Source organism: Bison bison, unplaced genomic scaffold (assembly GCF_000754665.1).
Source record: "Bison bison bison isolate TAMUID 2011002044 unplaced genomic scaffold, Bison_UMD1.0 scf7180017864340, whole genome shotgun sequence".
Taxonomy (NCBI): Eukaryota; Metazoa; Chordata; class Mammalia; order Artiodactyla; family Bovidae; genus Bison; species Bison bison.
The window spans coordinates 5,025,747-5,051,163 of record NW_011494912.1 but is presented as its reverse complement, the minus strand read 5'-3'; the positions used below and the strand labels follow the sequence as shown (position 1 = coordinate 5,051,163).

The 25,417-nt window shown below is 47.2% G+C and overlaps 1 protein-coding gene across 1 annotated transcript; it reads left to right on the top strand.

The window, feature by feature from the left end:
* Positions 1-1,947: 1,947 nt before the first annotated feature.
* Positions 1,948-6,499, top strand: CCL26 (chemokine (C-C motif) ligand 26). The gene is made up of 3 exons (XM_010854311.1): positions 1,948-2,220; positions 2,317-2,431; positions 6,203-6,499. Exons 1-3 carry the CDS (start codon positions 2,148-2,150, stop codon positions 6,297-6,299), a joined length of 285 nt encoding a protein of 94 aa, XP_010852613.1. The 5' UTR covers positions 1,948-2,147; the 3' UTR covers positions 6,300-6,499.
* The last annotated feature ends 18,918 nt before the right edge of the window (positions 6,500-25,417 follow it).

The window sequence follows — 25,417 nt, the reverse complement described above, 5'->3', positions numbered from 1 at the left end:
CATGATTTATTTTCCATTCCATGTTGATGGATACTTTTGGTAGTTTCCAGCTTGAGGCAATTACAAACAATGTCTTTAGGTGCATGGATGTACACTTTTCTGATGGATATACACCCAGGAGTAGAATCTGTGTATGCTCATTTTTAGCAAATACTGCCAAGAATTTTCAGTCCCACTGGCAATACTTGAGTTTCCAGTGCACCATATTCTCATACTGAGTATATTCCATCTTTTTCATTTTAGTCATTCTGATAGGGGTGTGATAGCCCGTTCTCATTCTAGTTTGTTTGCATTTCACTAATGACTCACTTAAACAGCCCCTTTTCCTTCGCCATTAGGGTTTCCTCTTTTATAAAGAGTTTCCGTCAGTTTTTTCTATTGGGTTATCTGTGTCTTCCTTATTGATTTATAGTGTTCCTTAGAAATTCTGAATTCTAGACCTTACAGATACAAGTTGCATTTGTTTCTCAGGGCTTCTGGAACAAATTATCACAAACCATATGGCTGAAAACAACAGAAATTTATTCCCTCATGGTTCTGGAGGCTAGAAGTTCAAAGTCAAGATGTCAAGAGGGTCATACACTCCCCTGAAATTTCTAGTGGAGAATCTTTCCCTGTTTCTTCTTATCTTTTGGAGGATCCTGGGTGTTCCTGGGCTTGTAATGGCATCATTCTGATTTTTGCCTTTGTCCTCATGTGGCCTTCTTCCCTGTATGTCTCTCTACCTCTTCATGTGGAACTTCTTAACAGGATACCAATCATTGATTTAGAGCTGAAAGGGGAAAAGAATCTTTGTTTCCTGTCTACTCACTGAAACACTGTATTCTGCATACTTTACTTCTGATGAAGATGTGGGAGAGTTTTCCTCACACCCAGCGATTCTCAGACACCAGCTGAGTTCCTACAATTTACTCAGTTCTGACTGTCTACCTGGAGATCGTTTCAGATCCCACAGGCTAAGGGCTCAGTCCCACAAGATTGCACCCACACTTCAGATGCCCATTACAAGCCCAGGCTACCACCTTGTAACTGGACAGGACCCTATGAGGTCTTCCCCAGACAGACCCACCCCACCTCCATCCTTTGTCTGCCTCTTTTTAATTATTATTATTTATTTTTGGCTGCTCTGGGGCTTCACTGCTGCTCAGGCTTTTCTACATTTGCGGTGAGTGGGGTCTGCTCTCCAGTTGCGGGGGTGTGGGCTTCTCATCGCTGTGGCTTCTCCTGTTGCGGAGCACAGGCTCTAGACCTCGCAGGCTTCCGTAGTTGCAGCACATGAGCTCAGTAGCCGTGGTTCCTGGGCTCTAGATCACAGGCTCAGTAGTTGTGGTCCACAGGCTTAGCTGCCCCACAACATGTGGAATCTTCCAGAAGCAGGGATCAAACCTATGTCCCCTGCATTGGCAGGCAGATTCTTAACCACTGGACCACCAGGGAAGTCCTCTTTGGAGATGTTTATAGAGGCTTTACTGTGCAGGCATAATTCATTAAATCACTGGCCACTGGGGATTATTTCAACATTCCAGATGGTTGTGATGTTCTAACAGACTTTGAGACCCTCTAAACAGGATGAGATACCCTTAAGTGCCCCCCTCAAGCAGCCCTGGCACATCACCTATCAGGTGATGTGAAGCACTGGGACGCTAGGAAGAGCACATCCCTGGAGCATCATTCTTGAACACCCATTGTGTAATCACACTGCTCTACGCTCCTTGCCTGAGACTGTCCAGACCTCCTTGAGAACAATCAACACTTCAGAAACCATAAAAGCTTTGGCCAAGAACCAGACATCTATCTGGAACAGTCATTGATTTATAAAAACAATTGAGGTCAATTCACTAGAATTCTTACTTCATTTCCTCTGTATTTGCTTCTAAAATCATCAGTGTTGATTCCAACCATTCCACTGGCTGAGAGACTTTCCTAGTGTGCTGGCTCCTCCCCTCCCATGATACCTCCTGACTTTCTAGTCTCCTTTTCACAGATATAAGGTTACTTCCCACTGAAGGGTCAAAAGAGCTGCTTTTGTGCTGAACCACAAAATTCTCTGGAACTACCTCCAGGGTCAGCTCAGCCCCATAAAAGAGGGTTCCTGACAAGACAGAGGAATTAAAAGGAAGGCTCTGAAGGACCCAGCTTGCAGCACGATGAAGAACTTCCCTATGGCTTCCCTTCTTTTCCTGGTTCTTATCTTGAGTGTCAATCTCGGAGCTGCCACACGTACGGAACTGCCCCACTCCCTTCCCAGGCTGACCAGGGATGGAAGCAAAGGGCCAGCTCCAAGACCCTTCCTCTCTCTGTGTTTTTTCCTCTAAGGTGGCAGCGATGTGGCCAAGTTCTGCTGTTTCCAGTACAGCCAAAAAACCCTTCCCTGGAAGCAGGTGCATAGTTATGAATTCACCAGGAACATCTGCTCCCTGAAGGCTGTGATGTGAGTATTTCTCCTTTGGGTTTTTGGGATCCCTTACGAGTTATGTAGTTAGAGAGGTGCTGAGCAGACCACACCCCCCACCTCAGGGCCAGGATGAACCTCAGGCTGGAAACCTGGTCAGTCGGTTATTGTTTAACCTCGGGCATTAACAAGCGTGACCCTGAGCTTGCTTTCCTGGCTTGCAGACCATGATCCAGGGATCTGCCAGGCACTGTGCTAAGTGCTAGGTATAAAAGAATAAACAGCCCTTACAGACCCAGGTGGCACTAGTTGTAAAGAACCACCTGCCAATGAAGAAGAATGTGGGTTTGATCCCTGGGTTGGGAAGATCCCCTGGAGGAGGGCATGGCAACCCACTCCAGTATTCTTGCCTGGAGAATCCCCATGGAGAGAGGAGCCTGGAGAGCTACAGTGCACAGGGTCCCATGACTGAAGCAACTTAGCACGCCTTCATAGATCTTACATCTAGCATCAGAAAGAGGGCATTAAAAGACACTTGCACAAAATAGGTAATCTCAATTGTATGAGTGCTTGAAAAAGGCAGCAGGAGAAAAGAGCAGGAGGGAGCATGTCATTGGAGAGGAGGTAAAACTTAATCTCTTCCCTCCTCGGGGCTCTGGCTGAGCCTGAGGATTAAATGAACATAAAACAGATTATTAGGAGGAAAGCATACAGATTTTTTCATGCACATGGAGCCCCCACAGGAAGATGAAGCCCCAAGGAAGTAGCAAAATCTACATGCTTTTGTCCAAAGCCTACATGCTTTTGAACAAAGAGGGAATTGTGGGAAAGTAATTAATATATATGGGGGTGAAGAAAGCCAAAGACTGATAAGGGTTATCTTAATAATGTTTGTTTGTACAGAGTTTTCTTGGCCTTGACTAACTCTGACGTTAAGAATAATTTTTCCTCCAGGTACAAGGAGGACATTTTTCACATGGGAATTTTATCTCCTGCTTTCAGGAGGCAAAGGGGAGGTCAGAATGCCCTTCTTGCACTTGCTGGTGTTTGGGTTTTTTGTTTTGTTTTTTGGGGTTTTTTGTTTTTTGAGTTTTTTAGTGTCTTTAGCTCAAAATAATCCTTTTGTCAAAGTGGCATATTTGGGGGCAGCATATTTGAGTACCCTTCATCATAGTCACAGGAGGACCTCACTTAGCGTTGGGAGGCTTTCCTGGAGGAAGTGACATTTACACTGAGAACCCCCAAGGGCAAGTGGGAGCGGCCCAGGTGAAGGGGGCTGGCAGGAGCATGGTGGATGGGGGAAGGGTGAACATATTTCTCACAAGGGAGGCAGGTGGACAAGAGGCAGGTCACAACAAGCCCATCGGCAACAGGCGAGATGACACGTACCGGGAAGGGCCCCTGGAAGGACTAAACGAGGTTAACATATGCAAAGCACAGAGCTCTGAGCCTGCGTACAGTCAACGTTCAGCAGATGGAAGTGATGCTAAGTCGCCTCAGTTGTGCCCAACTTTTGGTGACCCCCATGGACCGTAGCCCGCCAGGCTTCTCTGTCCCTGGGATTCTCCAGGCAAGAATACTGGAGTGAGTAATGGAAGCGATCTTGAAGTGTAAATACACAAGTAGGGGCCGTCACTGCTCTCCAGGACTTGGGGTTCCTGAGCATGAGAGAATGTGCAGAAAGGTAGATGACAGGCTCCAAGGACAAACCCAAATATTGTCACAGTTAAGGGCAGGCAAGAGGCACCCCAGTGCCCAGGTATGCAGGGGGATGCTCCTGGGCTCAGGATGCGCTCCCTGGCTCTTCTCCTTTGTGACTTGATTGACTTTTTGGAGCTTTAGAGACATTAACACTTAACCAACAGCTGGCAAAAAGCCCCAAGCTAAGCTCAAAGCAGCGGCTCTGTCCCAAGTTGTATGACCTTGGACACAAGTCATTTGTAAAAGGAAGGTGAGGGGTCTAGATCAGCCATCTGTTGCTGCATAACAAATCACTCAAAGTCTAGTGGCTTAATCCAACAGTGATAATCTTCTTATCTCTCATGGCTTCCCTGGGTCAGGAATTCCAGAAGGGCTCAGCTGCAAGGCTCTGGCTTGACATCTCTTATGTGGTTATGGCCAGATAGCGGCTTCCCTGGTGGCTCTCCAGTAAAGAATCCACCTGCACCGCAGGAGACACATGCAGGAGATGCAGGTCCGACCCCTGGGTCATGAAGATCCCCTGGAGAGGGAAATGGCAACCCACTCTAGTGTTCTTGCCTGGAAAATTCCATAGACAGAGGAGACTGGCAGGCTATGGTCCACGAGCTCACAAAAGAGCTGGATACAACCTAGCAACTAAACAACGGTAGACTGATGGTGCTGGAGCTGGGTCAGCTCGGGGGGCTGCAGGTATCTCTCTGCCTCCAGGGCATCTTTGTGTGATCTCTGTTGGGCTAATTTGGGCCTCCCCATGGAGTGGTGACCTGGGGTGGCAGGACTCCTTACAAGGAGGTCCAAAGCTCCCGCATGAGTGCTCAGTGAACCAGGCAGAAATTCTACAACCTCCTATGGCCTAGCTACCAAGTCACATAGCATCACTTCTGCCGCTCCTATTGGTCAGCCACCCCTAGGACTGGCCTGAATTCAAGGGGAGGAGACATAGACCCCCATTTCTTAATGGGAACAATGTCAAATGGATGTTCAAACATCCGTGAAGCCCTTTTTCTCCCTTATTTTCCCATCCTTTGGGCTCTTCTCCCCTGCACGTGCCAGGGCAGGAACCCCAGTAAGTACATGGTGCCCCAGTTTAGAGCACCCTTGACTTAGGCTCTTGTCACTTCTGAATGCTCTCAAGGAGCAACGGGTGAAAACAATTCAGGGACATCAACCACAACCCCCAGTCTTTTTTTTTTTTTTTCATATTTATTTATTTGGCTGCTCCAGTTTTTATTTGCAGCATGTGGGATCTAGTTCCCTGACCAGGGATTGAGCCCAGTCCCCACTGCATGGGGAGTGCAGATCTTAGACACTGGACCACCAGGGAAGTCCTACAACCCCTGGTCTTAAGGAGCTCACAGTGTGGTAAGGAACATGGGAATCTTCTCCCCATGAACAGCTGTGGCAAACAGCCCACGGTAACGTGATTAAGAATTAAGTGGCACCACGTGTATGAGGTTCCTTTGTGCGGTGATGCAAATGTTCTAAAATTGATCGTGGCAATGGCTGTATCATCTACGGATATAGGAAAACCCTTGAATTCTAATTATAACTTGAAGTGGGCCAATTATACGGTGTGTGAATTATATCCCAATAAAGCTGTTATATTAAAACAGAAGAATTTCGAGGCATGGTGCAGGTTGCCTGCTTCAAACCAGAGCTGTTGGGACATGTTTCCTGACAAACGTGGGCGAGGAAGCATGGCTTCCAGTGGAAAACAGGCTACGGGAGAGGAGGGAAGGCAGGGCCGGAAGAGGGAGCTGGGAGGCTTCCCTGGTGGGTCCAGTGGTTAAGAATGCGCCTGCCAATGCAGGGGACACGGGTTCGATATCTGGTCAGGGAACTAAGATCCCACAGGCCTCGGGGCAGCTGAGAGCTCATGCCCTGGAGCCTGAGCTGGAGCCGGAACACCGCAACTAGAGAGGGGCCCACATGCTGCAATAAAGACTCGACCCAACGCAGCCAGAAAGAAGGAAGAGGGAACAGGGACGGGGGTACAGCAAAGGGGGAGCGATCAGGAGATCATCTGGGGGGCGGGGGCTGCCCCTCAACTCCATCCTTTTCCAGGAGGCCAAAGTTCTTATATTGACTCTCAGCATCTCTTTTCCGCAGATTCACCACCAAGAGAGGCCGGAAAGTGTGTGCCCAGCCGAAGGAAGAATGGGTGCAAAGACACATTTCAAAACTCAGAGCCCAGCAACAACTGTGACCTGACCGCTGAATTTTCGCTCCAAGACTCGTGGATCCGGCTCTGCACTTGGCTCTGCTGTCCTTTGATGGAGCCTGAAGAACTTTTCCAACTGAAGGCTCTACGGGTCTGGTAGGGTGGAGAGGAGAGTTTTCAACCAGTCTTTTTTTGTTTTTAATAAAGATTTGATTTGCTCAATAAACATTCTTATTCAATTAAAACCTGAATTTTCTTCAAAGAAAATAAAGGAGTCAATATTTGCAGCTGACTGCCTGGCCAGTCCCGAGTCCCTGATTGGACCATGGTATTGGATTCTCTGTTATGTTTTTGTTTGCGGGGGAAAAAAAAAAAGCAGGGACAATGTTGATATATTTTGGCAAAATGCCCATGAACTGTTTTAACATTATATAGAGGGATAAGTTTATGTTATATGGAAAATTAAACTGTACAGTACCTCGTGGCCTGTTTTTGCGGGATAAATGAAGTACATCCATATTGGGCAGAGTTTTCTCATAAGGTATTAATTAATAAGCTTCCCTGGTGGCTCAGCAGTAAAGCATCTGCCTGCCAGTGCAGGAGATGTGGGTTCGATCCCTGGGTAGGGAAGATCCCCTGGAGAGGGAAATGACTATCCACTCCAGTATTCTTGCCTGGGAAATCCCCTGGACAGAGGAGCCTGGTAGGCTGTAGTCCACGGGGATCACAAAAGAATCGAACACGACTGAGAGACTAACATTTTCACTTCATATAGCATAAACAACCTAAAAAAAAATTACAGATTCACGGGAAGTTGCAAAAATAATATAGAGAAGTCAGGTGTACCCTCTAACCCAGTGTTCCCCGACAGTCACATCTTACACAATTATGGTGAAATAGCACACCCAGGAAATCGACAGTGGTGTAAGTGTCTGTATGAGTCTGTCGTTCTATCCCGTGCGAGATTCCTGAAGCCACTCGTGCAAACAGGAGCCAAACCTATTCTGTCACCACAAAGATCTTACGAGTGTCTTCTCTTCTCAGTCACTTCTCCCTTCCCCCACCATCCTTAACCCCTAGCAACTCCTAATCTGTTCCCCTTCAAAATGTTGTCATTTCGAGAATGTTATACACATAGAATCATATCATATGTGACATTTTGAGGTTGTTTTTTCAAAAAAAAACTTCACATAATGCCCTTGAAATACATCCAAGTTGTTGTGGGCTCCCACAATTTATTTTTTTTTTTACCAATGACTAACTAGTATTTCATGGAGCGATACGCTGCAGTTCATTTAAACTACCCTCTCATAGGTTTTTAGTTTGAGGTTACTACAGACAAAGCTCATAAGAACAATCACGTACCCACAAGGGTTTTTACATGGACATGGGTTTTCATTTCTCCGAGATAAATGCCCAGGCATGCAATTAATTGCTGGGTCATAAAATAAATGTATGCTTAGTTTTTTAAAGAAAATGCCAAGGGTCTTCTCTGGTGGTCCAGTGGGTAAGACTCTGTGCTTCCACTGAAGGGGGCACGAGTGCGATCCTTGGTCCACTGGTTGGGAAACGAAGATCCTGCATGCCTCCCGGTGCAGAGAAAAGAAACTGCCACGCTATTTTCCAGAGGGACTGTTGTTTTTACCTTCCCACCAATACTAAGGATCCAGGTTTCTGTGCCTCTGAGCTAGCATTTGGTGTGATCACTTACTTTTAATATTAGCTGTTCCAAAATTAAATCACTAATGAGTGTGTGCTGTTGTTCAGTCTCTAAGTCATGTCTGATTCTTTTGCGACCCTATGGACTGTAGCTTGCCAGGCTCCTCTATCCATGGAATTTTCCAGGCAATAATATTAGAGTGAGGGGCTTCCCTGGTGGCTCAGAGGGTAAAGAACCTGCCTGCAATGCAGGAGACCAGGGTTTGATCCCTGGGCAGGGAAGAGCCCTTGGAGGAGGGCATGGCAATCCACTCCAGCATTCTTGCCTGGAGAATTCCATGGACAAAGGAGCCTGGAGGGCTATGGTCCATGAGGTTGCAAAGAGTCAGACACGACTAAAGCCACTTAGCACAATATTAGAGTGAGTTGACATGTCCTCCTCCAGGGGATCTTCCCAATCCAGGGATCAGACCCATGTCGCTTGTCTCTTCTGCATTGGCGAGCTGATTCTCTACCACTGCACCACTGGGAAGCCAAGGCATCTTACTGTGGTCAGCTATGTGATATGGCTATCACTATGCAATATCTTCTCATGTGCCTATTTGCCATCCACATATCCTCTTTGGTGAACTAGCTCTCTTGTTTTTTTTCCCCTTTCTAACTAGAGTGTTTGTTTTTTCACTGTTGAGTCACCAGATATGAGTCCTTTGTCAGATATGTGGCTTGCAAATATTTTTTCTCGGTCTGTAACTTGTCTTTTCATCTTCTTAACAGCTTCTTTCACAGAGTTAAAGATTTAATTTTGATGAAGTTGAGGTTAATTCATACACCATAAAATTCACCATTGAGAAGTGTACAATTCATTGATTCCTTTGTACTGCAACCATCATCACTACTAACTCCAGAATATTTTCGACACCCCCAAAAGAAACCCCATCCCTGTTAGTATTCACTCCCTAACAGCCCTAGCAACCCCTTCTCCCAATTCTTTTCCATCTGAGTTTTGTTTTATGGCTCAGAATACGCAGTGTTCCTTGTTGTACGTTTCTCAGGCATTTGAAAGGAATGTGGATTTTGCTACGGCTGGTGGGTGGAGCCTCTTATAAACATCAGTTAGGTTCTATTGGTTGATGATGGTGTTGAATTCTTCTATATCTTTGCCGATTTCCCGAATCGCTGTTCTATCGGTTTTTGAGACAGGGGTCTTGAGATCTCCAAGTATGGTTGTGGATTTGTCTATTTCTCCTTTCATTCCTATCAGTTTTTGCTTCATATATTTGCCAGCTCTGTTACTTGGTGCATACATTTTGCAGAACTGCTGTTTACAACTGCTACACCTTCTTAAGCGTCTGTCTACAATGCAGAAGACCCAGGTTCAATCCCTGGGTTGGGAAGATCCCCTGGAGAAGGAAACGGCAATCCACTCCAGTACTCTTGCCTGGAAAATCCCATGGACAGAGGAGCCTGGTAGGCTACAGTCCATGGGGTCCCAGAGTCGGACACGACTGAGCGACTTCACTTCACTTCACACATTCTTGGTGGGTTGACTTCTTTATTATTATCTAATGCCTCTCTCTGTCCCTGGTAATTTTTCTGCCCTGAAGTCTACTTTATCTGATGTTAAATATAGACCTGGCTGCTATCTTTTGATTAATATTTGCATGCTATATCTTTTTCCCATCCCTTTACTTTTCACATACCAGTATTATTATATTTGAGTTGAATTTCCTATAGACAGTATATATTTTGGTTATTAAAAAAACATCTATTCTCGGGAGTTGCCTGGTCGTTAGGTGGTTAGGACTCAGTGCTTTCATTGCCATGGGCTGGGTTCAATGTCTGGTCCAAGTGCTAAGATCTCGAAAACCACGTGGTGCAGCCAAAAAAAATTTTTATCCTGCCCAATCTTTGTCTTTTGACTGGTACGTGTAATCCATTTATAGTAGGGAGTGATATCTAATTACCTGGGTGGGGATGAAAGTCTTGCCTTGGCCTTAAAAAAATGGCTAAAGGAAGTTCTTTAAACAGAAAGGAAAAGATAAAAGAAGGAATCTTGGAAATCTCACAGAAGGAAATCTGTGAGTAATAGTAGATGCAAAAACTCAGCCTTCCATAAGGCTTGGGCTTCCCTGGTGGCTCAGAATCCGCCTGCAATACAGGAGACCTGGATTCAGTCCCTGGGTTGGGAAGATCCCCTAGAGAAGCAAAGGGCTACCCACTCCAGTATTCTTGCCTGGAGAATTCCACAGACAGAGGAGCCTGGTGGGTTACAGTCCATGAGATTGCAAAGAGTTGGACATAACTAAAGTGACTTAGCACACACTCACACACATAGCAATATGTACCAGCTAGGAGCAGACTGCCTGGGAGATCCCCACACCACAAGAGAAAATGTCGGAAGGATGGCAGTTCGTAAGACACCATCTGCAAATAACGTTCAGGATCTAACGGGAGAAGTGACACGCCAACAAATCATCATGGTGCGATTTGTACTGCACCATGAGATAAGAATTGTCAGAATAACCAACATTTATATCATGACTTTGGGGCTTCCCTGGTGGCTCAGATGGTAAAGCATCTGCCTGCAATGCAGGAGACCTGGGTTTGAGCCCTGGGTTGGGAAGATCCCCTGGAGAAAGGAATGGCAACCCACTCCAATATTCTTGCTTGGAGAATTCCATGGACAGAGGAGCCTGGCGAGCTACAGTCCATGGGGTTACAAAAAGTCGGACACAACTGAACGACTAACATACAAATATTATGACTTAGTGTGAAGGAAGCACTTTCTGCTGGAAGTCCAATCTTCTTAACTTAGCATCCCAGGTCTTCCATGATGTTTTAGATTTACTTTCACTGGAAACAGGCCTTGAGATTTTAAAAAACCTGAGTGTAGGACTTCCCTGGTGGTCCAGTGATTAGGAGTCCGCCTGCCAGTGGGAGGGACACGAGTTTGAACCCCGGTCCGGGAAGATGCCATGGGGCAGCTGAGCCAGTGCACCACAACTGCTGAGCCCGCACTCCAGAGTTGAGTGCTGCAACAGGAGAAGCCACTGCAGCAAGAAGCCCGAGCACGGCCACTAGAGAAAGTCTGAGCACAAAAGCAAAGACCCCGTGCAGCCAAAAATAAAAACAGAGTGTACATAATATATTTTGGAAGTGATCAGAGGAGATACCAGTAAGAAATGGGGAAGTGAGACAGGAAAGGGAAGGCAAAGAATAAGGGTGTATTATTAGGCAAGTTGTCACTCTGGGCAGCTGAGCTTAGTCTTGTTGGGGACCTCTGGGAGGCAATGACTGAACAGCAGGTGTCTCAGAGTTAACCCGACTCAAGGGGAAGAGAGCAAGGCTGTTTATAAACCAATTCCAGTCGGTCAGAGGCTAATAGATGCTGGCGTCCAGGAGGCATACGCATCCTATCTGCTGTGTGTGAAGCCACAGTGGGTCATCAGAGAGAGCCCTCAAAGAGATGCAGATGCTGGCGGGCTGGGATACCAAGGTGAGGCCCGAGGACTTATGCGCAGGGCACTGACAGCATTAGCTTCACTGGGCAAGGCTGCAGCCTACTTTTCCAGCTGACTTACCTAAGCAAACACACTGGGCCACTCGCTGCTTTCCTGAATAACGTGAGACAATCCCTAGCTCACTTCAGGCCAACCAGTGGTCATTTCCTCCATCTCCTGAAAGCTATTTCCTCCACTAGAACACCCCCTCTCCAGTTCCGGTCTCTCCCTGCCAAAATTCTATCTGCCAAACAAGATCCCCCCAAATGTCAAAATGCTTCTTCCATTTGCTGAGAACATTGAAGTTTTCCATGAGCTCTTGGTGATTTTGCTCCATGCCCCCAAACAGTGTGTGCTCGCTTCATCGTGTCTAACTCTTCGCAATCCCTAGACTGTAGACAGCCAGGCTCCTGTGTCCATGAGATTTTCCTGGCAAGAATACTGAAGGGAGTTGCCACGCTCTCCTTCAGGGGATCTTCCCGACCCGGGGATCGAACCCGTGTCTCCTGCGGCTCCTGCATTGCAGGCAGATTCTTTACTGCTGAGCCACCTGGGAAGCCCCCTCCCAAACAGTTAGCAGATCTCTTGTGCCTTGGGAGGATGCTGGCATCTTTTGTTCATTTTCTATGGTACTCCTTGATAATTATAATTTTTTTAAAGATTTTTTTTTGATGTAAGCCATTTTTAAAGTATTTATTGAATTTGTTACAATACTGCTTCTGTTTTATGTTTTGGATTTTTTGACAAGGTTTGTGGGATCTTAGCTCCCCAACCAGGAATCAAACCCACACCCCCTGCACTGGAAGGTGACGCCTTAACCACTGGACCACTGGCGATGTCCCTACAATTGTAATATATTTAATGATGCTCTTGGATTTCTACCAGACTGTAGGCTCCTGGAGGTCGGGAGTTAAGTATAAATATCTTTGCAGAAATGAAGGACTTCTAAAACATTTGTGGACCATGCCAAAATGCTCCCAGACATTTTTTGCCCAGGCTCCAGTAAGAGTGGTATATATACACGCAAGCCTGCAAGACCAAGGTCATGTTGATGGGTCTAGTAGAAGGACAGAGTTTTGTGGAATTCCTTGGCGATCCAGGGGTTAGGACTCCCCATGCTTTCACTACTGAGGGTTTGTGTTCAGTCTCTAGTTCAGTCTCTAGTGGGGGAACTAAGTTGATCCCACAAGCATCGCGTTCATTGCTCAGTTGTGTCCGATTCTTTGCAACCCCAAGGACTGTAGCCCACCAGGCTCCTCTGCCCATGGGATTTCCCAGGCAAGAATACTGGAGTGGGTTGCCATTCCCTTTTCCAGGGGATCTTCCTGACCCAGGGATTGAACCCCGGTCTCCAGTTTTGCAGGCAGATTCTTACACACACACACACACACACACACACACACTTTTGTCTGTAGTTCCACACATCGACCAGCAGATGGCAACCGTCACTTACCATATGTCAAGGACTCTTGTTCCCTCTCCCCGGACAATTCTCAGATAATGAGAAGTCCATTCTCTGAGTCTTTACTGAGGATCTACCTGAGGTCCTGGATCACATGCAGGCAGCTAAGAAGGAAGGCAGAGGAGAGACAGGAGAAAAAGGAAGACAGTTAAATTTTCAGGGATTGAGGGTCTTGGGGAGAGGGGAGCAATGAAATACAAAGTAATTAAGACCCCCTACAAGACACCCCACTCCAGTACTCTTGCCTGGAATATTCCATGGACAGAGGACCCTGGTAGGCTGCAGTCCATGGGGTTGCTACGAGTCGGACACAACTGAGCGACTTCACTTTCACTTTCATGCGTTGGAGAAGGAAATGGCAACCCACTCCAGTGTTCTTGCCTGGAGAATCCCAGGGACGGGGGAGCCTGGTGGGCTGCCGTCTCTGGGGTCCCACAGAGTTGGACACGACTGAAGCGACTTACGGAGGAGGCAGTGGCACCCCACTCCAGTACTCTTGCCTGGAAATCATGGATGGAGGAGCCTGGTAGGCTGTAGTCCATGGGGTCGCTAAGAGTCGGACATGACTGAGCAACTTCACTTTCACTTTTTACTTTCATGCATTGGAGAAGGAAATGGCAAGCCACTTCAGTATTCTTGGCTGGAGAATCCCAGGGATGAGGAAGCCTGGTGGGCTGCCATCTATGAGGTCGCACAGAGTCGGACACGACTGAAGCGACTTAGCGGCAGCAGCAGCAGAAGCGACTTCGCAGTTAGCACAAGATAAAGGGGGGCTTCCCAGGTGGCACTGGTGTCTCCTCCTATGCAGGAGACATAAGAGATGTGGATTCGATGAGGAAGCTTCCCTGGTGGAGGGCATGGTAACCCACTCCACCATTCTTGTCTGGAGAATCGCATGGACAGAGGAGCCTGGAGAGCTATGGTCCATAGGGTCGCAGAGAGTCTGACACGACTGAACAACTTAGCAAGCACAAGATAAGGGACCTGTGTGAGCCTGGCTGGAGACATGATCTCCTTGGGCTCAGTTTCTTCATTCACAAAATCAGAATACTGGAATAGATGCTAAAAAAGAAGTTAGCACGTGCAGATCTAGCTGTGCAAGGCTTTATGAAGAAGACTGGGGCTGGGTGCAAAAAAGTAGACAGGTTTGGTAAGGGAGACACAGTTGCAAGAATAAACATCTTTGTCCATGATGCACTTGGCTCTTCCCATTCTTTGAACAACCATTGATTCTCACCCACTCTGTGCTAGACACTCTGCTAGATGCTGGGGACACTGGGTTGGGGGGCAGGAGGGATGGCGACTAAAAGCGGCAAAGACTTTCCTAGGAGTTCATGGTCTAGTGGAGAACTGACACGACAGCAAGTATTTGCGGCGACATTTGTACAGTGCCATGAGATGAGAGCTTGGTGTTTAAAATCTGCAAAACTTAATGAATTGGGAAGAGGTTCAAGTGAACTCTCAGGTGATGTTTTATGAGTTTGTAGCATTTGTACTTCTACAAGTATCAGAGCTTCAAATTGCACAGAGACTTCAGGAGGATATATCTTGTATCTTTATAGACCTGGCGGCCTCTTTTTAAAACAGTCCTTTGCCTGGGTGGGCTGTTTATCTGCTTGAGCTCCGAAGTTTCTTTTTTCTAGATTTGGTAAAGGAATTATGAACAATAGTATTAATTCTCCTGTAATAATTTGAAAGGAATTGGACCCTAATAGTACTCTTGCCTGGAAAAATCCCATGGACGGAGGAGCCTGGTGGGCTGCAGTCCATGGGGTCGCTAAGAGTCGGGCACAACTGAGTGACTTCACTTTCACTTTTCACTTTCATGCATTGGAGAAGGAAATGGCAACCCACTCCAGTGTTCTTGCCTGGAGAATCCCAGGGACGGGGGAGCCTGGTGGGCTGCCGTCTATGGGGTTGCACAGAGTCGGACACGACTGAAGTGACTTAGCAGCAGAAGCAGCAGCAGCATGAGATAAGAGTTGTCAAATACCTAACACTGATGTACCTATTGCCTTATCATTTATAAAACACATCAAAAGTATATCTCAATCTGGCAAGGTGAAGAAGAAGAAAATGATTCCCATTTTCAAGGAAGCAGAGGTAGAGACAAGAGGTGGTAGGGTCAAGGTCACACTTCTGCCCGCAGTGGTGCATCGTCAGCTAACACCAGTTCCTCCAAATCCACGTCCTGTGGTTTTGTCCACTTCCTCATCCTGCTTACAAAAATATGACCCTGCTGATCAGCTACAGAATTGAAAAATATTGGTCCTCAGAGAATTGGTCTGCAGAGCATCAGAAAAATCCTTTACTCTTTAATAATAAGGGAATATTCGTTAGAAGGACTGATGCTGAAACTGAAGTTCCAATCGCCACCTGATGTGAAAAGCTGACTCATTGGAAAAGACCCTGATGCTGGGAAAGATTGAGGGCAGGAGAAGGGGGCGACAGAGGATGAGATGGTTGGATGGCATCAACAACTCAGCAGACATGAGTTTGAGCAAACTCCGGGAGAGAGTGAAAGACAGGGAAGCCTGGTGTGCTGCAGTGTATGGGCCATAAAGAGTCAAACATGACTGAGTGACTGAACAGTTCTGGAATAAACCGATCTCTTGGTTTCTTGAGGGAAATCTGGGGCTATTGGGGTAGGATATGCTCCCAAAGCGACTGCCAGGAGCGGGTGTTCTTGTTCTGTCTCACGGTTACTGGCTCTCCAGAGCCCCTCAGACTCATCCCAGGTTGATGGGAATCTCATGAGACACTTGTCCTTCCCTGCTGAGCCCCGGAGGTCCGCAGGGAGTCACTCGGTCTCCAATTCTATTTGGTTAAAAAAGGAGCATACAGACTTCCCTGGTGGTCCAGGGGTTAGAAATTCGCCCGCCAATGCAGAGGACATAGATTCTATTCCTAGTCTGGGATTATCCCACATAATGCTGGGCAGCTAAGCTCATGCCCACAACTATGGAGCCGGCCCCTAGAACACGTGCTCCGCAGCAGGAGAAGCCACTGCGATGAGAAGCTCACGCGACTCAACTAGAGAGCAGCCGCTGCTTGCTGCAACTAGAGACAGCCCGTGTGCAGCAACAGAGATCCAATGCAGCCAAAAATAAAATAAAATACATTTTTTAAAAGGAGCATGCTCATGTAGGACCCTGGAGATCCATGTGGCTGATGCCCCCATGGAGATTTCCAGAAAGACTTCTCAGGATCCCTTCAGCTCTGGACATTTAAATCTCAAAATCCCAAGTTTTATACGTGGTTTGAGCTCAGTCACTCCATCTTTCTGAAAGTTGCTCAGTCGTGTCCGACTCTTTGCAACCCCGTGGACTATACAGTCCATGGAGTTCTCCAGGCCAGAATATTGCAGTGGGTAGCCTTTCCCTTCTCCAGGAGATCTTCCCAACCCAGGAATCAAATCCAGGTCTCCTGCATTGCAGGCAAATTCTTTGCCAGCTGAACCACAAGAGAACTCCATCTTTGGGGGCCTTTAATTTCTAATTTAGGGTTTTTTTTTTTTTTTTGTCATTTATAATAATCCCTTTCATTTGCATGTAATTTAAAAACTGATAAAGTCTTCCCACATCCTCATGATTGCTTTTATTCTTTACAACATTGTTAGGAAATTTTTTCCTCTAATTCAGAGATTAAAAATAATATCTATGGCTCCAACGGACATGAATTTGAGTAAACTCCGGGAGATGGTGAAGGACGGGGAAGCTGGGCATGCTGCATTTCATGGGGTCACAAAGAGCCGGACCTGACTTAGCGACTGAACAACAGGCTCCAAACATTTATTAGTAGCTCAAGTGGCAGAGTTTGAATTCAATAAGCCATGCCTTCAGCTCCCCTGCAACCTGCCCGTGGTGCTGTGTGCCTTCTCCAAACACACCCTCCCCTTCCCAGCTCCCGAAATTTCTGCATGTGCTTGCCTCTGCTTGCCAAGACCCAGCGTGAACACCAGCTTTCTTCAATCCTGACAGTGAATTAATCCTACTCTCTGCCATGTCCTGAGTTTTGCAAACTGCAGTGGAAAGAACACAGAAGGGATCGGAATTCCCACCTCTGCCAGTTGTTAGTTGGGTGACTTTGGGCAAGTTTCTTAACCTCTCTGAACCTCTTTCCTCATCTCTAAAGTATACTATTGAGAGATCATTTTCAGAAAAGGCAAAACCATGAATTCATACAGGCATGAAAAAGAACACTCAGTAAAGATTTTATTTTACTCATCACGAGGGAACCAGGAAAATGTTACGGCTGGTTCAAAAGAGAATCTGAGAAACAGACACCTTTATGGATCAAGAATATTGAAATGAATCAAATCTGTTTTTTAGAAAAGTGTGTCTGACATTTGTATGGAGAACAGGCTGGAAACACCATCAAAAGCAGGGATGTATCCATGTTCCTAACAACATCTTTCACAATGGCCAAAAGGTGGAAATGACCCAGATGGCCATCAACCAACGAATGGATACCCCAGATGTGAAGTATATATACAATAGAATATTATTCAGCCTTAAAAGGAACACAGGCTGATGCATGCTACATGAGTGAACCTTGAGAACATTATGCCAAATGAAAGAAGCCAGAAACAAAAGGATAAATATTGTATGGTCCACTTATAGGAGGTACCTAGAAGAGGCAAATTCATAGAGACGGAAAGAAGCGGAGAGGTTACTGGGGACCAGGAAGGAGGGTGGTGAGTTATTATTCAGTGGATTCGGAGTTTCTGTTTGACTTGATAGAGAAGTTCTGGCAATGGATAGAGGTGGTGGTTGTGCGACATTGCAAATGTACTTAACATCACTGAATTGTATACTTAAAAAATGGTGAAAAGGATACACTTTATGTTACTATATTTTAACCACAATGAAAAACAGCTTTTTAAAAAAGCTGTGGGGAGGCTGCTGTAGAGTTCCTATTGAGAAAGGCTGAGGGCCTCATGGAGGCAGGACAGGAGAGATGGGAGAGAGAAACTCCTGAGTTACCCAGGGCTTAAACCCAGAGGCTTTCGTTCCCCCCTGGGTACTCTCCTGGGCTCACATGCTTTGATTGTATTCTAAAATTGCCTGCATCTGTTATACTACCTCTATGAATTATCTAATACATCTTTGATATTGTGCCTGGGCTAATGTCTGACGCATAGTAAATTCTTAATACCAATGTACTGGATGAAGGAAGAAAGGAATAAAACAAAAGCAGTAGAACTCCACAGCAATGGCTCTCAGGGGACACAGAAGAGACAGGAACATCTTAGAATCACAGGGAAGCTTTTCTTAAATGAATCCTGCCCAAGGGCCACACCCAAATACCAATACCCGGGGTCAGCTGGGACGCAGGCAGGGGGTTAAGGAACCCAGGTGAGGCGGACTCCTGCCAGGAGTCCCAGACGTATAGATGGAAGAGGGTCTCAGCAAACACTGGGACCCTGACACAGAGGAGAGAGAAGCTGTGGGCGTAGAGACAGGAGCCGAGAATTGGCCAGAATGGGCTTGGATCCTTAGAAGCCAATCACAGCGTGTCCATTTCCCTGCTCTGGTCCTTAATGACCTTGCCTCCTCCATTATTAGTCCGGTGTTTCAGCTGAAGTTGTGACTCTGCGGATCCATTAAGGCTCTCCTGGGGCTGTCTGGCTTCCACCAAGTGCATTAGAGCGGAGAAGGCACAGGCGTAGAGGCAGCACTCAGCCCCCACCGCGCCCATCCGTCGGGCCCCTCCCCTCTCCTCCCCTCTCCCCAGCCATCAACCCCAACAAATTCAAGGTGCTTGATTAAGAGCATCGCTGCACTGAGCATGTTACTGGACCCTCCCACGTGTGAAGCAGTTCTCTCGTTAGGGGACTTTTGCACGTGATCGAAACATTGCAAGGGGCGGGGGTGGGGGCGGGGAGGCTGAGAGCGCCGGCTTGGACTCTGGCTGCCTGGGCTGGGAGCCCAGGGCCACCACTTATCGCTTTGGGGATCTAAGATAAGTTCCTGAACCTGAACTCGATCATTAATCCCGGTTTCCTTACCGGCAAAGTGGAGATTATAGTGATACCAAGCTCCAGGGGTCGCCCTGAGGTTTAAATGAGGTAACCGCATTAAAAGCTGAGAGCGCAGGGCCGGCTCTGTAGTCAGTGATTAACTCTGGGCGGTTGCTGCAGCGGCTTCTTCTGTTGTCTTTATTATTGTTACAGTGAGAAGGTTGGACAAGATAGTCTCAGGGTCCTCTCAGGGGCTAATGTTCTGTTCATTAAGTAAATGTTTATGGAGCGTGTATACTAGGCAAAGTCCTCTTCTAATAGAAGCGAGGAGATAGGCACGAAAGAGAAAAATCTCTGACTTCACATTTCCGGGCAGGGTGGGGGGAGAGTGCAGATACGTGATAAAGGAATAAACATAATAAATAAGTAAACTAGATAGTGCATTAGAAGGTAAGAACTTTGGGAAGTCCATGGCGGTCCAGCGCTTAGGGGGCCTCCCAGATGGCACTGGTGGTAAAGAACTGGACTTACAATGCAGGAGATGTAAGAGACAAGGGTTGGATCCCTGGGTCGGGAAGATCCCCTGGAGGAGGGCATGGCAACCCACTCCAGTATTCTTGTCTGGAGACTTCCATGGACAGAAGAACCAGGCGGGCTACAGTTCATAGGGCTGCAAAAAGACAAGACTGAAGCGACTTAGCATGCACGCACGCCAATGGTCAGGACTCTGAGCTTTCACTGCAGAGGGTTCAAGTTCTATCCCTGGTCTGGGAACTAAAATCCCACAAGCCCTGTGGTGTGGCCAAAAAAAAAAGGTAAGAGCTCTAAAAAAGTAGAAATGGTAGGAGATGCTCAGGAAGAGTCTCACTGAGAAGGTGACCTCTGAGCAAAGACTTGAAGGAGGCGAGGGCATGAGCCCTGCAGGTGTCTGAAGGAATAATATTCCAGGGAGTGACAATAGCCAGTGCAAAGGGCCTGAGGTAGAAGTGTGCCTGGCTTTAGTAGAGGACACAGTCTAATGAATGAGAAGTGAATGAAATGAAAAATAGCAGGTGAATCAGAGATAATGGGGTCAAAGCATGTAGGGTCTGTGACTTATTGTCAAGACCTTGGCTCTTAATGTGCACTGGTTATGACACTGAATTGCACAGGCAGTTTGGGGTGAAGTATCAGTGGAAAAGAATAGCTTTATTCCTTTGCCAGGCAAAGGGGGCCACAGCTGGCTAATGCCCTCAAAACTGTGTGTCCCGATCTGGAGTGGGGTTGGGGGTGGAAGAGTCTTACAGTCCAGGGGTGGGGTTGTTGATAAGGATTTGTGTGTGTGTGTGTGTGTGTGTGTGTGTGTGTGTGTGCTGGGCGTTCCTTCAATCCAGAGATCACCTGCCATCAAGTGGTGATGGGGTGAACTGTGATGTGGACAGATGATTTACGTGCAAATGGAAATCACCAGGAATTAAGACAGGAGTAATGTTGGCACAAGTGACAGTGAGCTGGAATCGTAAATATTTTAAAATGTAGGTTTTGAGACTTCCCGGGTGGTCCAGTGGCTAAGACTCCACGCTCCCAGTACCGGGGGCCTGGGTTCAATCGCTGGTGGAGGAACTTGATCCTACATGCTGCAACTAAGACCTGCAAAATATTTATTTAAATAAAATTTATTTAAACAAAAAAAATAAAGTGCAGGTTTTATTATTACTCAGGTATGGTGAGGCCACCAGATCAGGAGATGACTGCCATTGAAAAGGTAGTTTGTTATACTCACAGATCCCAAGAGCAGGGTCGTGTCACCCCACACAGAACCACACAGGGGAGCAGTGGGGTGGATCAGGAGACAGAGGGAGAAAGAAAACTATGAGAGCCTTTGCTGTGGTTTTAATGGGCGACGCAGGGTCAGCAGGCCTAGGGTTGGCTCCTTTAGATAACTTCAGCGGGTTCTGGGGTGTAGGGCCACCCCTAGTTGTGTGGTACCGGCCTGGGGGCTGATTATGGAAGGTGGGTTGCCCCCTGAAATGAGAGCTCCATAAAGGAGGAGTTAAGGTGTGAACCCCGGGGTCGGGGAGGGGTAGGGGGGGTGGTTTGCATATGAAAGATACACTCCAGGGAAGTTGCGGTCTCTAAGAGTTAGTCGACCTAGGAAGGATAGTCCCAAGGGAAGATTTCAGACCCAATGTTTCCTTCGCTGTTGCCTGAAAATCCTTGAAGAGAGGTCAGAACCTCCCACCCCACAGTGATCAGGAAGGGCAGGAGAGGAGAAAGGGAGAGGGAAGGAAGGGATGGGAGGAGACGCGATGAGAGGGAGGAAAGGAAAAGGAGGAGAGAGAAGGAGGCTGATTCTTTTGGTTTATTCTCTTTGATTTTTAAAACTCTAAACATCATAACTTTGATGAAATTTTTTTTTTAATTTAAAGAAAAAGAAAGATAATTCCAGTATTATTTCCTTGGACCTAACAGTTTGCCGTGGCAGGAATTAGTTAAATCCTTATTTTACAGATGAGGAAGTTGAAGGTCAAAGAGGTTAAGTGATGAGTACATAGTTAGCAAGTGGGTCTGGCACTTGGCCCTGGTTAGGGCCGATCCCAAAGCCTGTGCTTTCCCCAGCTGCGCGGGCTCACTGTCTAAGGAAGAAATGACCAGGCACCTGATGCATGGTCGCTGGGAACATTCCAGACCCACCGTCTCCTTCTTTGTCTGCCAAGGATGCTGGAAACTCCTCTAAGAGAGGACAGAACCTCCCGCCCTACAGCCATCAAGAAAGCAAGGAGCTCGCCCTTGGTGCTCACCGGCCACTTATATTGTGACTCTTCCTTCTTGTCTTAAGAATCCGGGTTCCCTAAGTCGAACCAGCAGACACCTCTTGTACCTGGATCCTTTTCCCTTCCCCACAGCACCCCTCCCCCGATAGGGACAGCCTCAGAGAGGGTAAACCAAAGGACCTGCCCATCAAGACAGAAAATTGTCAAAGGGACACCTTTGAAACCCTTCCTCTAACTGTCCTACTCAGCCTGGCCTGAGCTCAGATCCTCTTGCCCAAGATTTTGAATCTTGACTGAACCTGAAAGCCCCACAGAAATCCTCTCCCAATCTCACTCCTCTCTAGACACAACCTGAGTGTCTTCCACCTGTCTTCTCTCTCATGGCCTGGGACCCCACTGTGCGCTCCCTCGTGGCAGCCTGCCTCTCTGCAGCCCTGTAGCCCCCTCTTCCTCTTTCTATTTTTCTTCTCATCCCATTTCTCCACCCTCGCTTTTCCTGACACATGATTTGGGTTAGTGCCATAGAGCATAGCGACGGCTTCTCCTGCCTGTGTTTAATTCACTTCTCAACACACTGCAATTTAGCATCTGTATAGTAAAGCATTGACCTCACCTAAGGAGAGGGCTGGCTTTGCCTGCAGCTCCTGGGCGATGATCTCAAAGCCCTTCGAATATCCTGCCTGATAAGAGCATCTCTGTTTACCTGGGGGCCTCCAGGTCTGACAGTGTTCTCCTGCCTGGGCTCTAATGACGCTGAGATCTGTTAGCCTCCCCTCCCTTTGACTTCTCAGTCCTCATTTTCCTTCACCATTTCTTGTGGCTACTTCTTAACACTTGCTCAAGTGATAAGCACAGTGAGGCTTAAGCTCAGACCCAGATCCGCACTGTGGTAAATCCCTAACTTGGTTCCCTACACTGTCCCCTTGCTCCTTAGTCATCATGACTGGTGTGAAGGATTTAAAGTCAAACCCGAGAGCTGTGACACTCCGAGGTATTTAATGTCCGTCGCTCCAAATCTTTGTTGTGACAAGACAAAGAACCGAGGAACATACACTTGCGTGACATCTATGGTGCTGTGACTCGGGTTTAACCTGGCTGAAACAACCTCTGCGCAGAAGAGGCCAAGCACAGCAGGAGCCCAACTCAGAGAAGCTCCCTCGCTAGAAGGAAGGCAAAGAAACCCAGCACAGGGGAAGGCCCATTGTGCTGGAAACTGGGACAGCGAAAAATGAACTCAGCAGAAAGCTCACATGGCCCAGTCTCAGATTCCAGAAGACCTCTGGTTAAGGTAAGAGGTCCTTGCTCCTATGGCTGGAGGGACCTTTACAATCTCTCGTTTCTTGTTTCCTAGAACCTCCCGCAAACAGGCGGGTGGCAGGGGGCACACTTGAGGGACTCTGGAGAGGCCACTCCTCAGCATGTCCCAAAGGCGCTATCTGCTGAGCCCCAGTAGCTGTTACCCAAGCCGGTGGGGGTTCTTCTGTCCTTTCTGTTCTCTGTGTCAAGGATCAGAACAATGAAACTGTGAGCACCGGTCAGATATTTAGCAAATTTTCTGGCGGGCTATGAAGGGGATTCCTTGGCACATTTTTCCCATTGCTTTTTCCTCCTGTCCTTCAGCTCTCTCCTGGGATTCAAGCCCGGCCAAAACTAATGAAACTCAGGCTCTGATGTCTCATTGCAAAAATTCATTGAGAGACAAAGCGATAAGAGATGGATTTGTTAGGATCCAGAGAGAAGCCACTCTTCTGGGTGTGAACCATTTTCGAGGGCAAGGGATGGGGCCATGGAATTAGGCCTGGCTAGATTTTGTGAGGACCCCACTCCAGTACTCTTGCCTGGAAAATCCCATGGACGGAAGAGCCTGGTAGGCTGCAGTCCGTGGGATCGCTAGAGTCGGACACGACTGAGCGACTTCACTCACTTTTCACTTTCATGCATTGGAGAAGGAAATGGCAACCCACTCCAGCGTTCTTGCCTGGAGAATCCCAGGGACGGGGGAGCCTGGTGGGCTGCCATCTATGGGGTCACACAGAGTTGGACACGACTAAAGCGACTTAGCAACAGCAGCAGGTACATGTCCTAGTGTGTCCACAGGTGAACTCATCACCTTTCCCTGAACGTATTCCTCATCTAGATCAATGGCATTGTTTGGCCCTGCAGACCCTAGACCCTGGTGCATCACTGGGATCAATCCAGTGCTATCTCCCCACTCCTGGCTTGTAGTCTGCTTATCCAACTTTGGTTCTGGTTCCCATTTGGGCTTAGTTCCTGTCTCCTTGGTTCCTGACTTGACACAGCCCCTGGCTCCAGTTTCAGATTTTGCCTTAGGCTCCTGAGTCAACCAGGAGAGGTGTCCCCTTCCAGTTTAACTGGCCTAGTCAGGTGCGGGGCATCCTAGACCATTCCTGGTAGGTCTCTGCTGTCTTCTTACTGGTCACCACACTTCTCTTCAATCTATCCTGACTCCCTACAACTCACACACACACACGTACAAAATTAACATTGAGTACTGGCTTGAACATTTCAAGATCTGTCAAAGCCTTTAGACAATAAAGTATAAGTCATTGCTACATAACTAAGGGAAGCTTGCCATCTTGGAGCTTCTATTATGCACCAGCTAGTAATAAACTGAGAATCTGTTTTAACCAACATAAAAAGCACTTATTGGGATATGTTTTGTTGTTTCTATATTTATCAAATATTATGTTTACATTTTCTTAATTTTATTTTCTAAATTAAAAGATCCATAAGGGTGTTAGGGTTAGGGTTTTCTTACTGAAAAAAAGACAAGAATACATCAAGTATGATTCCATTTATATAAAATTCTAGAAAATTCAACTAATTTATGGTGGCAGCAAGCAGATCAGTAATTGCCTAGGCACAGGGGTTTGGGAGGAGGAAAGACCAGACTGGACTTCCCTGGTGGCTCAGTGGTAAAGAACCTGCCTGTCAATGCAGGTACGCAGGTTCGATCTCCGGGTTGGGAAGATCCCCTAGAGAAAGAAGTGACAACTCACTCCAGTATTCTTGCCTGGAAAATCCCATGGACAGAGGAACCTGGCAGGCTGCCCTCTATAGGGTCGCATAGAGTCGGACATGACTTAGCTACTGAGCACGCACGCGGGACTAGATTACAAAGAGACATGAGGAACTCTTTGAGGGTAATGAATATGTTCTTGGTGTGGTGATGTTTTCATGAGTGTATATTTGTATGTCAAAACTCATCAAATTGTATACTTTAAATAGATGCTGTTTCAGATCAGATCAGTCGCTCAGTCGTGTCCAACTCTTTGCGACCCAATGAATCGCAGCACGCCAGGCCTCCCTGTCCATCACCAACTCCCGGAGTTCACTCAGACTCATGTCCATCGAGTCAGTGATGCCATCCAGCCGTCTCATCCTCTGTCATCCCCTTCTCCTCCTGCCCCCAATCCCTCCCAGCATCAGAGTCTTTTCCATGAGTCAACTCTTCACATGAGGTGGCCAAAGTACTGGAGTTTCAGCTTTAGCATCATTCCCTCCAAAGAAATCCCAGGGCTGATCTCCTTCAGAATGGACTGGTTGGATCTCCTTGCAGTCCAAGGGACTCTCAAGAGTCTTCTCCAACACCACAGTTCAAAAGCATCAATTCTTCGGCGCTCAGCCTTCTTCACAGTCCAACTCTCACATCCATACATGACCACAGGAAAAACCATAGCCTTGACTAGACGAACCTTTGTTGGCAAAGTAATGTCTCTGCTTTTGAAGATGCTATCTAGGTTGGTCATAACTTTCCTTCCAAGGAGTAAGCGTCTTTTAATTTCAGGGCTGCAGTCACCATCTGC